Consider the following 16,170-nt stretch of genomic DNA (forward strand, 5'->3'; position numbering starts at 1 on the left):
TCGTAATGACCTTGACCTTCCTTCATCGGCGCTCACTTGGTCCAAAACCGCACACAGAGGACCAGGCTCCGGGTTACCTATTTAGGGTGTTTTCCGGTATTTAGGATGTTTTCCGGTATTTAGTGTTTTTCCGGTGTTTTCCGGTATTCGGTTGTTTTCCTGTGTTTTCCGGTTGTTTTCCGGTATATAGTATGGCCCTCAAACAACTTCCACCAATATTATAATCCTGGCTAACAAGAATCATAGATGTAGTTCTACATGTGTATGCAAGACTCAGCGCACAGTTGTTTTGAAACGGGAAGAATTTGGATTCTCTGCGGTATCTCACATCTTTTTGGTTGAAAAACTGGTCAATTAAGTTTAAAAACACAATATTAAGAATCCTTAATCAATCATAAACGGTGTTCAGTACAACAGGAAAATAATCCAAATGTTCCAAAAGCAAACAAACAGAAAAAACCGTCAAATTGATGGTCACACGTGCGTTGTTTACCTATTTAGGGTGTTTTCCGGTATTTAGGATGTTTTCCGGTATTTAGTGTTTTTCCGGTGTTTTCCGGTATTCGGTTGTTTTCCTGTGTTTTCCGGTTGTTTTCCGGTATATAGTATGGCCCTCAAACAACTTCCACCAATATTATAATCCTGGCTAACAAGAATCATAGATGTAGTTCTACATGTGTATGCAAGACTCAGCGCACAGTTGTTTTGAAACGGGAAGAATTTGGATTCTCTGCGGTATCTCACATCTTTTTGGTTGAAAAACCGGTCAATTAAGTTTAAAAACACAATATTAAGAATCCTTAATCAATCATAAACGGTGTTCAGTACAACAGGAAAATAATCCAAATGTTCCAAAAGCAAACAAACAGAAAAAACCGTCAAATTGATGGTCACACGTGCGTTGTTTACATCGAACGTATTAATATGAACTGGTACGGGCAGCCATTTTACGCCTCCGCGTACTATTTTCTGTACCTATTTACGCTAAATATGGAATATTTTTTATCCAGATATACTTCAAACACCTTTATTTATTTTTCTAACACTTAAAAAAAATGTTTCAGAATTTAATTTGTCGAAAGAAAAAAGTTAATATTTTGGAGTCATTAAGTCGCATCGATCATTTTCGATGTCATCCTGGCTTATCAGTGATTGTAGCGGCCAAGCGAATATAATTACTGCGGATCAGTGTGAGAATATGTGTGCTGCCAATGATTGACGCCGCACGATGAAAAGTCACGTGTTGAAGGTAGTCATCTTTTACAGAGATGTTAGAAGACTTTCGTAATCCTCTGTGGATATGACGTGAATTGATATTGATAAAGTAAAAGTAGTCACATGATCACATGAGGCGGTGTCAAAATGGCGACTAAGTCGCCAGATTGGGAATTTGACAAATTTGATGATGGATCGCTAAGTATGACGTTTTATATTGTAAAGTATAAACATAATTGTGTAAAACTCCGTGTGAGTGGGAATCTTCTGTTATCAACCTTGGTTTCAGCATGTGAAGTGAGTCTGTCTGGAATATTCCGTCGGGCAGCGTACGCCGAACGGTCAACTCATAATCATGTATTAGGGTGACCCGTGCACTTTACAGAAAGTTGGTCTCGAGACGGCTAAATGTGCACGCTTCAGTTGCGTGTCTCGAACTGATTTCTGACTACCCCGCACTCGCTTTAGTCGATAAATAGCCATGGCACGTGCAATTCTCTACAAATATATCAACTATTACAGCCGTAAAAAATCTTGAATAGCAGTAAAATTTAGCTTCTTGGTTATTACAGCAGCTTTAGTAATTACATTTGTTTTATTTTTTAAATTGCTTTATCATTAACTGTACCGTTAAGAGCGGCATCTTTTGGTTTAGTACAAATACTATCTCTGAATCACTTTCTTTAGCAGGAACATGATACTAGCAGTAGTTTCATTTTACTTTTACAAGTTTCTTAAAACAATTGTTGAGTTGTCTAAAGTGCTTATTTCTAAATTCAATTTCTTGTTCTAGCTTTCTGTTATGTTTCGTAAAAAAGTAGTCTTGATTATCCCGACCTGTCAATCAGACGTAGAATGGTCGATAGACTAGTTAAGCGAGACTAATTTCAAAACAAGGGCACGTAACCTATCTTTTACTCAAAAGTGTCTGGATGTTATGGACGCAACTTGGAACCAGTTTTCAGTCTATTATTTATAGATGATTAATGGTCATAGCTTATTAAGTACAACATGATCGTTTATTTAGTGACTATAATTGTGTGAAACTGATTGGAGGCTTGGCATATATATAAATATTGTGGCGTAATTGTCGAGATATTTGGAGATATTTATTTATGGTGGGTCACCCTACATATATGGTCTCAGACTAGCAATTATTTGCCCATTGACTTCAATGTTAAATGACTGTAACATCACAGGCTGTAGCTTTTTGCTCAACATTCCGTTGGTTCCAATCTTTATAGGCACAATGGGGACAATATTTGGCAATCTCCTCATCATAATTTTGTAGGGGGTTGACCATTTAGATTTTTTGCTACACAGATTTGAAGTTGACAGGGGTGAAAATCTCACTTCCGACACAAGAGGCGTTTTTGTGAACCGATTAGATTAGACCGATTAGCTATTATACGCATTTGTGAACCAAGTTGATTATGCTAATCGTTACATTTGTGAGACGATTTAACTCAACTGATTAGGCAAATCGACCTAATCGTCCCAGGAGGTGTTTAGGCGATTATATTTGACGTTTTCAAAATGGCGGAATGTTCGACATCGTAAGTAATTTTTAATGCTTATTGTTGTTTTTCTCCATAAAAAATGTTTTTTTAAAACGCATTTGATGTGTTTAAAGTAGCTAAGTCTCTAACTCAATATCATCCAAAATCTTCAACATTGAAAACACGATTTATTTGTCAAATTATGTTGTGATCTTAACGGGAAAAGATGGGCTTTTGATATCCAATATTTAAGACAAAATAAACATTTTACCATTGGTACACGAATCGTGTACCATAATGCGCTTCAGCCCAAGGTGGTACCAAGAGACTCGAGGGACGAGGCTAGACACATTGCACCAAATCAAACGGCGTATGTAAACTGGAATAACCAGACGCTAGAAATTTGCACTCGCTTGAGACTGCTGGCTTATTTCGCCGAACATAACGGATTTGAAATTGGAGTAAAAACGGAAACCATTGAATGTAAATCAGTTTATATACATTCATATTACAGTATTATATGCATTGCGACCCACTTTTGTCAATTTCTAGGTCCCAAATGTTAGCGATTTAGCTCCTTTAATGTTAACTTTATAGTCCACAAGAATGTTAGATCACCTCTGGCTCTAAGCAATTTTAGGCCCTCTGGGTGCCAGCAGTGTCACTGTAATCTGTAGGTAACTTGGACTACACGTGAAACACACGCCCCCCCTCGTCATGTTAGCAGAGACAATTTTTTTTCTGATCGGTGTCCGTGGTGGCAGCCATCTCACCAAATCGTAATTATCAAATTTCACATTTGTGGACCATAGCTAATCAAATCGAAATCATACCAAATCGTACTAGCAAATCAAAACCTAATCTAATCGACTCACAAAAACGCCTAATGATTGCTCTGCAGAAAGACACTTTACACCCCCTATCCCTCCGCTGTAATATCATCAGTATTACCCAAAACTGTTTTGAAATTGCAAATTTGATCCCTTTTCTCCAATTCTAGACCAAAAAGTCAACCCAAAAATGCAGGAAGAGGGGAGAAAAAAATTAAGGGAAAAATTGTCTATTTATAACTCGCACTACATTCGTCCATCATGAAATAAGGGGAAATAATTACTAGTCTTAGTCCATATAGTCATACATTACGGTTAGAAATGGTTCCACTACTGATGTCTTCCGCCTAGTTTCTTTAGGAACTGTCTCTGAGTGAACTGTGTCCGCTGACAGTTCCTACCGCTTGCTATGTATCTGCAATATGAAAATACGGTAAAATACCGCTCTTCCACACCTCTGTTCTCAGGCTATTCTGGAACTCTTAGTCTTACCTTCTATTTTTCACCGTGATTGATGTGAATGTTTATTCTTCGCAAAAGGAATCATATCTCCTCATATCTGACACAAATTTATAATAATTCAACACTATTTTCAAGTAGAATTTAGCGATTAAATAAACATGCGTGTCTGTGCATGTCCGAGTCTCGTAATGTCTGATCAGATCAAACGTATTTTGTGTAGGCCTATGTTTTTTATCACAAAATTCTGCTTGAAAATAGTGTTGAATTATTATAAATGTGTGTCAGTTGTGGCAAGAAATGATTCCTTTGGGAAGCAAAGAAGAATCAGGGTGAAAAATAGTCAGTAAGGATTTAAAAATAGCCTTAGATCAGAGGTGGGGATGAGCGGTATTTTCATATTGCAGCTATATAGTAGTATATAGTAAGCGGTAGAAACTGTCAGCGGACATAGTCCGATCAGAGACAGTTCCTAAAGGAACTATCTTCCGCCTTGCTCCAGCAACAGTAGTGGACCGTCGTAAGGCCTTCCTTTGAGCAAGTTTTGTAGTCAATTGACTAAAAAAAGATACTGACCTATAACTCAGTTACTTATCTACCTCCCCAGTGCTAAGTCTAGTTTGCAAACTATTAGCTGACCTTGATATTTTGTCATTTTCTTTTTTATTTTCATTCAGTTATCTCTCATTTTGTAATATATAAGCTTATTGACATTGTTACCTGTTTGTACCATATATTTTTGGTGTTTTGTATCTATTTGATTATATCTTTCTTTTACTATTTTTAGTAATATTTTATTATTGTATTGAACTGTGTTACATAATGTATAAATTTCTAACTCAAAAAGGTTTGCACCTGTGCCATTTGAACGTTTGCCATTTCTTTAATAAGCTAGATGAACTGAGGTTTCTGTTGGAAAATTTTGACATTATTGGTTTTAATGAATCCCACTTAAAAAATTGCATAAGTGATGATTCCCTTATAATACCAGGTTTCCACTCGCCTTTTCGTAAAGATAAATGCAATACTAGTTCTTCATGAACCCTTATTTATGTTAGGGATACATTAAACTGTAAGAGGAGAGCTGACTTAGAACACAATAATATAGAAACAATTTGGATTGAAATTAATATTAAAAATACCACCCCAATACTCATCTCTTGCACCCCTTAGCTAAAACAGGTGGATAAATGATTTTTAAAGACATGATGGACCCAATTTCAAATCATAATTATGAAATTCTTATATTTGGGATATCCATATCGATCTTTTAATTTCGACCAATTTTTACTGGACTTACATATTGGATAATTATAACTTAAAACAAATTATTTCTCCCCCAACTCGTGTGACTGACAAATCGTCCACATTAATAGACCATGTTATTGTTTCCTCCCCACAAAATACGGTATTGGTTTTTACATATAAACCGAAAACTGAACTGATAAAACAAAAAATAACCGTGCGTTTCGGTTTATTTTTGTTCCAAATTCCTAATTTTTAATTTACCTGTTTTTCGTTTCGGAAATGTTTGAAAAATTCCTAATTTTTATGTAACCGTACTTCGTTTACTTAAAGGACAATATTGGTGCCAGTCATTATCACATATGTGATAGAACTAATTCAACACGTTCCAAATATAATTTTAACTCAGAGATCATTGCTACGATAGCTGAGTAATACAGGATTCGCGAATCGGAAGTGACAAACGCCAAAGGAAAACACGAGACATACCTCTATATAACTGTCTGAAGTGCCGACTGATAACAGATACATGAGTGAATTTCTGCTCACTAATAATTCCTTCAAAGACTGAAAGTTGTTGTGTGAGACTGTGAGAGGATATCTAACAATTTATAAAAAGAATTGACTGCCAGTGGATAAGAGAACACGAAAGAAAAACAGAAAAAAAGTCCGTGCATTACCATGTTTTTATAAGGTAGGGGAAAGCAGGGTTAGTCCGACCCCATTCATATCTCGCGCCCACTCGGCCAAAGCTCGGCTGTATGACGAAGTCCGCCATTGGGACTACTTTCAAGTTCCAGATTACCAACACCGTTGCCCATGACGACGCATTTAAAGAATGTTTTACCATACAAAGATTTCAAAGTCTGAAGCTGTTTTTCTTTCAAGTTTATCCTATTTCCTTTAGACACAGGCCAGTTTGAACTGAAAAGTCTACATATGCTTCGAACGACGCAGTTTTGAGAACTTTTTTCTAAAAGCGGCAAGTTTTCCTAATAATACCCCCGTCAGACCGGGGTAGCGTCCTTACTTCGCTGCTACGGCGATGGAAAATAGTTTTAGAGCTCGTTAAGATCGCCATAAGCATAGTGGAAACGCCAGCTATCGTGCTGTAGTCACCATGGTCGCCGAGTCACCGCGTTTATTTTGAGCATGTTCAAAGCAAACGCCAAGGTTCTGCGATCTAAACTGTAAAACTATGAGTATACCACTTTTTTTTTCAAGTTTGTAGTTTTTGGGGACATTTTCTGGTCGCCGTACTGTCGCAGAGGCGCAGTAAGGACGCCACCCCGATCTGACGGGGGCATAAGTAAACTGGTGCCGCATCGCAATTGTATAGGTGTAGGTACATATCACTTACTGTCATACAGCCGAGGCTTGATGTTCGCCCATTCGGACACGGTGACTTTGAGATGAAATTACTTGTATATGCCTGTCAATACAACTATTTAATGTATGCCGTAAATTAGCCAACTCCACTGTCTTTAATCTAGTATGGTCTGCGGCAGTGGTTCTCAACATTTTTGTGCCAACGGCACACCTTGAAACACATGAAAAAACAGCGACACACCCGACTTAATATATATGAAAAATATTTGATTTTTTTGCAAAATAAAAAACATGGCAAATCATAGACGGCATACAACTGTAGCCACAGACTAGTCATAGACACATAGTATGGCTCAAACTAAACGGCACACATAGGAAGATCTCACGTCACACCTGTGTGCCGCGAAACACTGGTTGGGAATCACTGGTCTACGGTAACGTAGCTTCAAAAGTTATCGAGATATGTTGGTTTCATTAAAAATGGTGCGAACTAGCCCCGCTCTCCCCTATAGAATGAATATAAACAAGGGAATGTACGGACTATTTCTATTTTTCTCGTGTTCTCTTATCTAATGACATTCAATTACTGTATTGAATTGTCAGCTATCCTCTTACAGTCCCATATAACAACTTTTGGTCTTCGAAGGAATTATTAGTGAGCAGAAATTCGTCCATGTATCTGTTATCAGTCGGCACTTCAGCCAGTTATATAGAGGTATGTCCCGTGTTTTCCTTTGGCATTCGTCACTTCCGATTCGCGAATCTTGTATTACTCAGCTATCGTAGCAGTGATCTCTCTTGTTAAAATTATATTTGGAATGTGTTTAACCAGTTCTATCACATATGCCTGGCACCAATATTGTCCTTTAATAATTCCAAAATTTTAATGTAGCCACCACTTCCGTTTTTATTTTCGATCAACCAGACCCCCTATACTATAGAGTGTTTAATAAGTCTGGATTTCCTAGACTATTTATTTTCTCAATTCGGTTGGTTTATAATCCAAACTTTTATGCAAGCCTAAGCCGGTTGTCAATAACGCACGATGGCTTCCTCTAAAAGTAAAATGTCTCCATGGCTTGCTGACTATGAAAGATTAGATGACACAAAATGTAGATGTAATCTTTGTAAAAAACATATTTCTGCTGCATCTTTTTTTACAGTAACTTTATTGTTATTGGTAATATGTCATTATATTAATTTATTATTATGGTGTTGTGTTTGACAAAGTTTGTCAGATTTTTTTTATGGTAACTTTGGTTTTAATAGTCATAATTAAAGTCATATAACAGTAAAAAAAACCTCTTTGTTTACAATTTACATCAATATATGTTTATTATCTTTTCTAGCTTCCAAGTATTCCTATAAAATAACCATAAATCAGTACATTCATAATACAGTGTTTAAAGTGCACATAAGATGGTCCCGGAAGATTTGAGATACGTGTAGCCAATGGTTACTATATCCACTTTACGGCAAGTTCACGCCAATCTGGTTGAAATTAATTCAGTTATCTTCATTCAAAGTCGTAAAAATAGACCTTCCGTAAAAACAGCTTTGCCAATTATCGAAAACACTCTTAATCCCCTCAGACGCCAGTGACGTCACAGTGACCGAATGCATATTCGGAATGTTTATTCCTTAATTACCTATATACAGCCGGCGTGTGTATTCTTTAACGCCTGAAGGACTCCTTAATCCCACTAATTAAATAAAACAATTGACTACGGAATAATTTGTTTTGTAATTCATTTTAATTTAAGATCCAATTTAGAGTGCCTACAACTTTTAATTAATTTTTTACAATATGGAACTTATTGGACGAACACTTTTAATATGTAAAAAATATACGGGTCCAGTTATGTGGTTTTTACTGCGAGCACTTCGCTTTTCCACATAAAGTGTAGTGTCGTTAATATCTGTCATTAATTAATCAATCCGACTATAAAAGTTATACAGGCATGGGTCATAAATTAATTTCAAGTTGGTGTTAGCAGTGAGTGTTAGCGGGATTAAGAATGTTGATTAGGTAATTATCTTTTTTTACGCCGGCCAGATCAAAGACATCACTCTCAGTGGAACGTGTGGGTAATACCTCACGAACGAACTAATGGTAGAATCATACACACACACATTAATTGTATAAAATAAATTAAGTTTTACTAATAAGTTGTTTAAAATATACCCAATAATTATTGCTCACCGGTGTTTTTGAATCAAGTAGCCTTGTATTGTTTGTTGATTGGCGTTTAAACAACATTTAATTGATGGATGGATTAACGTTTTTGATACGATTAGGTTATAATGTCTAACATCGGTTATCTTCTTTATAATAAAAGTATTTTACAATTGCATCTCCTATTTTAACTTTCATTATGACAAAGTGAGAAGATGACCCGCCCTCTCTTCCCACGACAACGATTTTCAAGCCATTTTTAAAACCGTGTTTTAAAGTGATTTTTAGATAAAAGAACTTTTAATTATTTTAAATCTGTTTTAAAGTGACGTTTAGATATACAAGAACTTTTTATTATTTAGTGTTTTTACCTAACTTCTATTTTTTATTTAAGTAAATAACTTAATCAAATCAACCTGTCCATAATATCATGCATTATGTATTGGACGTTAAATTTGTAATAAACAACAACAACAACAACAGCATTGACAGTTTAATCACTCACCAAACGGCACCAGGAACTCCACGAATGATCCTGTGCAATTTTCGCGGCGAAGTTTAACCTCATTTACTACACTCGTAGTACATGGAACGATACATGATAATAAGATACCAAGCGTTGATTGGCAGAGAAATGAGTGCGATCTATTGTACATGTTATGCATAGTCATCGGAAAATTCCATATTCACTGTAGTTGTTCTTTATGTATAGAAATGGTTATTATTATTATATATAGCTAATAATGAATATATTGACAAATGACTGGCACCATTTGTATTTCTGTACTTAAGTTTGGGTTATCCAAATTACCGGTAAATGCGCTAATTTCTTGAGTCATCTTCATTTGACACGTGGCCTATTTAAACAAAGGCAGCTTGAATTGATCTACGCAAATTAAATTAAAAAAAATTATTAATCAAAAAATATTTCAGTTACGTAAACTGAAAGAATTCCTTCCATGTAAATTCCGATTAATATTTTATAAATCATATATTCAGCCATATCTCGACTACTGTTCACCTATATGGGAAAACTGCGATGTTATATCTCTTAATACTCTCCAACGACAACAAAACCGAGCATTCAAACTTATTCTAGATATACATGTAGAGCACACAAAAGATTTATCTCCTGGCATTGCGGATCTAAACTTATTAAAATTTAAGGAAAGACACTTATTAAAATATGTTCTCCTACCTTCACGAAAAAATTTATCATCGTTGCCCGGAGTATTTAACTAATGTTCTTCCCTTTTATAATACACCCTATAGTAATATTAATAACAGACTAATTGTTTCAGACCCTAGCTTTCTGTTATTAAAAATAGTATAAAATTCAGAGGATCCCAGTCATGGAATTCATTGCCAAATAATATTAAAAATATAAGCTCAATCAACATGTTTCGTAAGCATATTTATATATATTTAAGTGCTTCATAATTTAATGTTTTCTTGTTCATCCATATTTTATGGATCTATGCCATCAGCTTCCATGTTGATCCATGTACATGTACATATATTTTGTATTATACTATTCATACTTATCTTCGAGCAAATACTGTTCATATATATATATTTTTATACGTCCACATTCATAATGTGAACGTATTATGCCGTCGCCCCTGTCTGTGTGTGTGTGTGTGTGTATGTATGTATGTGTGTGTGTGTGTGTGTGTGTGTGTGTGTGTGTGTCTGTGGTTCGCCTACAGGGCGCAATTCTTCATGGATTTTCTTCAAACTTGGTATACTTATTCCTTATACCCCAAGGAAGATCCCTATTGTTTTTGGTGCATGCCCGACCCCCCGGGGCAGAGCCACGCCCATTTCTAGTATTTGTTTGTTTGTCGTCTACAGGCCACATTTCTTAACTAATAATCTTGAAACTTTGCATACACACTCTTTGTACCCTAAGGAACATCCCTATCGTTTGGGGTGCATGCCCAACCCCCAGGGGCAGAGCCACGCCCATTTTCTTTTCGTGTGTCTTTGTGTCGCCTACAGGGCGCAATTCTTACTGGATTTTCTTCAAACTTGGTATACTTATTCCTTATACCCCAAGGAAGATCCCTATTGTTTTTGGTGCATGCCCGACCCCCAGGGACAGAGCCACGCCCATTCCTTATATTTATTTATTTGTTTGTCATCTACAGACCGCATTTCTTAACGTATCATCTTGAAACTATGCATACTTATTCTTTGTACCCCAAGGAACATCCCTATCGTTTGGGGTGCATGCCCGACCCCAGGGGCAGAGCCACGCCCATTTTCTTTTCTTTTTATGTCTGTGTGTCGCCTATAGGCCACAATTCTTAATCAATCGTCTTGAAAAATTTTCATATGAATTGCTTATACCCTAAGTATGATCCCTATTGTTTTTGGTGCATGAACGACCCCCAGGGGCAGAACCACGCCTATTCCTTATATTTATTTATTTGTTTGTCATCTACAGACAGCATTTCTTAACGTATCAACTGTACATACTTATTCGTTATACCCTAAGGATGATCCCTATTGTTTTTGGTGCATGCTCGCCTCCCCGGGGCAGAGCCACGCCCATTTTTTGTATTTGTTTGTTTATCGTCTACAGGCCACATTTCATAACGTATCATCTTGAAACTTTGCATACTTATTCTTTGTACCCTAAGGAACATCCCTATCGTTTTGGGTGCATGCCCAACCCCCAGGGGCAAAGCCACACCCATTTTCTTTTTTATGTCTGTGTGTCGCCTACAGGCCACAATTCTTAATCAATCGTCTTGAAATTTTTTCATATGAATTGCTTATACCCTAACGATGATCCCTATTGTTTTTTTACCCCCAGGGGCAGAGCCACGCCCATTTTCTTTTCTTTTTATGTCTGTGTGTCACCTACAGGCCACAATTCTTAATCAACCGTCTTGAAAAAATTTCATATGAATTGCTTATACCCTAACGATGATCCCTATTGTTTTTGGTGCATGCCCGACCGCCAGGGGCAGAGCCACGCCCATCCCTTATATTTATTTATTTGTTTGTCATCTACAGATCGCATTTCTTATCGTATCACCTTAAAACCTAGCATACATATTCCTTCTATCCTAAGGAACATCCCTATTATTTGTGGTGAATACCCAACCCCCAGGGGCAGAGCTACGCCCATTTTCTTTTTTTATGTCTGTGTGTCACTTGCAGACCGCATTTCTTAATCGATCATCTTGAAAACTTTTTTATACTTATTCCTTATAGCCTAAGGCTACCTTTTATACTTATTCCTTAATCCTAAGGCCGACCTCTATTATTATTTTTGGTGCATGCTCGACCCCTTGGGACAGAGCCACGCCTAATGTTTGTGTGTCTTGTGTTTTGCCTACAGACCGCAATTCTTAACAGATCCTTTTGAAACTTTGCATACCTGTTCGAAACGTCATGCTTTTGGAATAAGACATCGATTGTTTTAAAATAAAAATTGTGTTCTGTTAATGTGAACGAAGTGTTAAACTGATAGCAGTCCTACAACCCAGTTTTATTTCACAGACCCTCAATGCAAACTGGACCATATCAAACAAAACAGGAATGTGGACGTATATTGCTGCGTTAGCGATGCTCTTGTTTTGTATAATTCTGTTCCTACCTCTCATAGTGTAAATAATATTCACATTCATCAAACAGCTCATCTAATATATTTATTATCCTTATGTAAAAAATTTGTTCTGGATTTTATGCATGCTTGATGTTGTTAAAAGGGCAAAATGTAAGAAAGGCCCCAGACCTAATTTTCTACCCTTTTGAAATAAAGTGATTATTATTATAACTCCCTTAATTTCCAATAACATTGACCACAAACTGTACTGTACATAGCTTAACATATAATAAACCAATTCCCATTGAAATAAAGGTGAAACCTTACCGTATAATTATATAATTTGATTAAACCCAATTGCTATGCGAAATTTGTGTTCAGTTTAAAATGGCTGCCGAACCAGAATCATGGAGTGTCATGTCACTCGAAAAACTGTTTGGTAAGATAAGATTATGATTTCAGTGTTCCACTCTTCACTATTTGTAACATAATTACTTATTTCCATGCAAACTGTGAAGATATGTGTTGAAAATTTTCCAATTGAACCTAATTTAACTTGTTCAAAGCCTCGAATAGTGTATCAATTGCAGCCGTAGATAAGATATCACAGCTAAAAATTGCAGCTAACATTACGGTATACAAATCTATTCCTCTCCCAGTTCAGAGCGCATATAAATATTATAAATATTACACACCTACATATACCTCTAGGGTTCCATTAGATAAGAAACCTCATCTCTCAACCCACCGTGTTTCGAGATAAGAGATGGTGCAAATCCCCAAATTGACAACATTTTTCATCAAAACAACAATTGATTATTGTTATTCATAACATTTCTGCCACATTCAACTACAATTAAGCATATAATCCTACCTAACACAGGTACAAATCATGTCTTTTTAAATCGAATCGATAATAGCCTGGCTCTCTGACATTTTAAATTTGATATCTTTGAAGTTATGAAGGTGGGGCGTCATGTACAACAGCCAATCACAGTCAATAACGTTCAGATTTGAAATCACAAGCCATTCGGGCCAGTAGATTACAATTTTTTACAAGCCCAGCCAGATCCAATTTCACTGGCCCAAAAATTCAAAAGTAGTAATACAAATTTTGTTTTAAATTCTATATTCTCTTGAATACTCTTTACGTACATTGTTCCATATAAATATTGTAATATGAAAACCTATGGGAATGCTTAAAAATTCTTGAAAGTCTGTGAATCTGTTTTGCCTCGGCGACCTGCGATTCATGCAATTCTATAATCCGTATCCACATAAATTTCTCCAAGTATCATGGTGCCAAACTTCCGTGCTAAATTGAATACTTCGCCATTCAGGTGTAGAATTCAGATTCTAAAATATCCGTAATAAATTTAAAGATATATTAGTTAAGAGTTTAATAAAGAGTTGGCCATTCATGCTATAATAATTCAAAAATAGATGATAAAAAAGAAAATAATTGAAAATTTCAGTCCAATTACTTTATTCTGAACAGAGTTGTCACTATTGGAAGTTTGGACTAGAAATAGGCATCAACAATTGTCGATCGTTTGATTGACAGATGATAACTCCACCCACATATTCTCGATTATCAAGTAACATTCTCAATGGCTATGGTACCCTCGCTTGGTAGGCCTTTCAAAACCAGTTTCCGGTGGTGACATCAGTAACTAACAGTAAACGTTAGCTTGGTCGGTCATTTCTTGATTTTTATACACCCACATTGAAATTTGGTGGTATATTGTCGTCGCCCCCGTCTGTCCGTCCGACGTCCACAATTGCTTGTGGACGCTCTAGAGGCTAAAGTTCATATCCGATTGACTTTAAATTTATATACAGTGTTTAAGGCCATGAGACGAAGAAGCCTATTGATTTTCAGCGATTTCCGATAATTACTGCCAGAGTTATGGCCCTTGATCACTTCAAAAAATCTTGTGGACGCTCTAGCTAGAGGCCAAAGTTAATATCCGATTGACTTCAGATTGATACACAGAGTTTAAGATCTTGAGGCGAACAAGTATATTGATTTTCAATGAATTTTTATGACTTGGAACAGCTAAATCCATGATACAGTATTAAAAGTTTTGTATACAAAACGTTAGCATGGGGCAGAACTTTATAAAAACCAAACAAATTCTAATGGTTTTCTGAGTTTTTGCTATTAATCAGATTTTAGTGTATTATAAATGTTTCATTACCGAAAAAAGTAAAAATATGCGACAACCCTTGTTGACTGCCCGGACGATTTAGCTGCTGTGGGCGTATGTTTCGTTGCCGGGCAACCTATCTTGTTAATTTTAAATGGACGACTGTTTAAATCCAAGCTGTATCCAAGCCATCCGAGGGTCTACAGAGTTGATTTTGAGATCGTCATGTAAATAAATGTCTAATTAATAATTTCTATAAGATCTGAAACCTAAATAAAGACTTGCAATAGGCAGATTTACCTCTTGCCTATGTTTAATATCAAAACACGACTTGACAGCTGTGGATGTGCATGGCTGCTTATTTACATGTACCGCATGCGGAGGATAGGTAACTCCCCTTGGAATTCCTTCCTCACATCCATGTCTATATTTATGCTACAAATTATATTTATATATGAAATTTTTTCCGACCTAATTATTGATTTTGTCAATTTTTCTAGTAAATTATTCATAGCCTTTACTTATGGACATTGGTTTAAATATTTTTAAATGATTAAATACACCGGACAACGACCCATGTGCATTTCCATTCCAGCCACCACTATATTTACTGTGGGGTCATTATGGTAGAATAAGTTCAGATGACTTGGGGGTGCATTTTAATTCATTTACTTATAATACTTAATAATACTTCAAATTGCTATAAACTAGTGCCAAGCAGATCAAAACAAGCGTAGATGGTGTGAGATTTATTGTTATAAAATTGACTACTTCCAACTACAGTGTGAGTAACTGTATGACAGAGCACAATGGAAACATTGCAAATGGCGGCTTTTTGCGGTACTTCTGAGCTTAATTCTAGCATTTACAAATGAATAACTAAATATATGTGACGTAGACGTGAGTATTGTGGTCTTAAGTCAATTTACTGAACAAAAAGTAGTTTTTCTTGCTACCTGTCAGATGTAAAATTCGCGACAGACGAACATTTGAGCCATTACTGATTTTTCAATCGAGAAATCCATCGCGATTTCACACGAGATCACATGACCTTGTAAAGGAAAATGTGTTTCCCAAATAATTTATGAAAAAAAGCCGTATATTTATCTTTTTTTTCTCGAGTGATTTGGAATAAAAAACGGTTGAAGGTTTCAAAATTTTCCACGAGCCAGACCAAAAATCTACTGACCACAGGCGTACAGACTAGTGCTAATTTAACACACTGCAATCAAAATGCTAACCTGATATGAGTTGCACAGGAATAATACACTGTAATTATGAATGTCCGTATCAATTTTGATAAAAACAACACTTGATTCAATTTATTGACGATATTTGCAGATAAACCAAAGTTGGACAGAATCAATTCACCAGTGAAACGGAATTTTTATTCATAAAAACGATGAACGATACTTTTTATAAGAAAATCGATAACCACGATTATTTTTTCAATTTGAGGTTCACGGTATATTTCACACTGAATCGCGATATTTTTCAATGAATTTGGTGGTAGGATGTATAGCAATAACCTATCAGTTCTGTGTAAAGAAAAATTCCAATAGAATAATATGTCTTAACCATCCAGACTTCATATCGTTGCAAAAACTGACCTTATACTAATGTTGTGCAAAATATACAACCCAGAAACTTGATAGGACAATACTTTCCATTGGACAAAATACCGGAAGCCATCAATTTTACACCAATT

General features: G+C 36.0%; 1 protein-coding gene across 1 annotated transcript in view; it reads left to right on the forward strand.

Annotated features, from left to right (window-relative positions):
* The first annotated feature begins 1,312 nt into the window (after nt 1-1,312).
* LOC126827965 (WASH complex subunit 4) overlaps nt 1,313-16,170 on the forward strand; it is a 106,318-nt gene continuing 91,460 nt past the window's right edge. Inside the window, exon 1 of the mRNA XM_050557547.1 lies at nt 1,313-1,417. Within this exon, the coding sequence (XP_050413504.1) occupies nt 1,363-1,417 (55 nt within the window). The 5' untranslated portion in view covers nt 1,313-1,362. The remainder of the gene's footprint in view (nt 1,418-16,170) is intronic.

Source organism: Patella vulgata, chromosome 7 (genome assembly GCF_932274485.2).
Source record: "Patella vulgata chromosome 7, xgPatVulg1.2, whole genome shotgun sequence".
Taxonomy (NCBI): Eukaryota; Metazoa; Mollusca; class Gastropoda; family Patellidae; genus Patella; species Patella vulgata.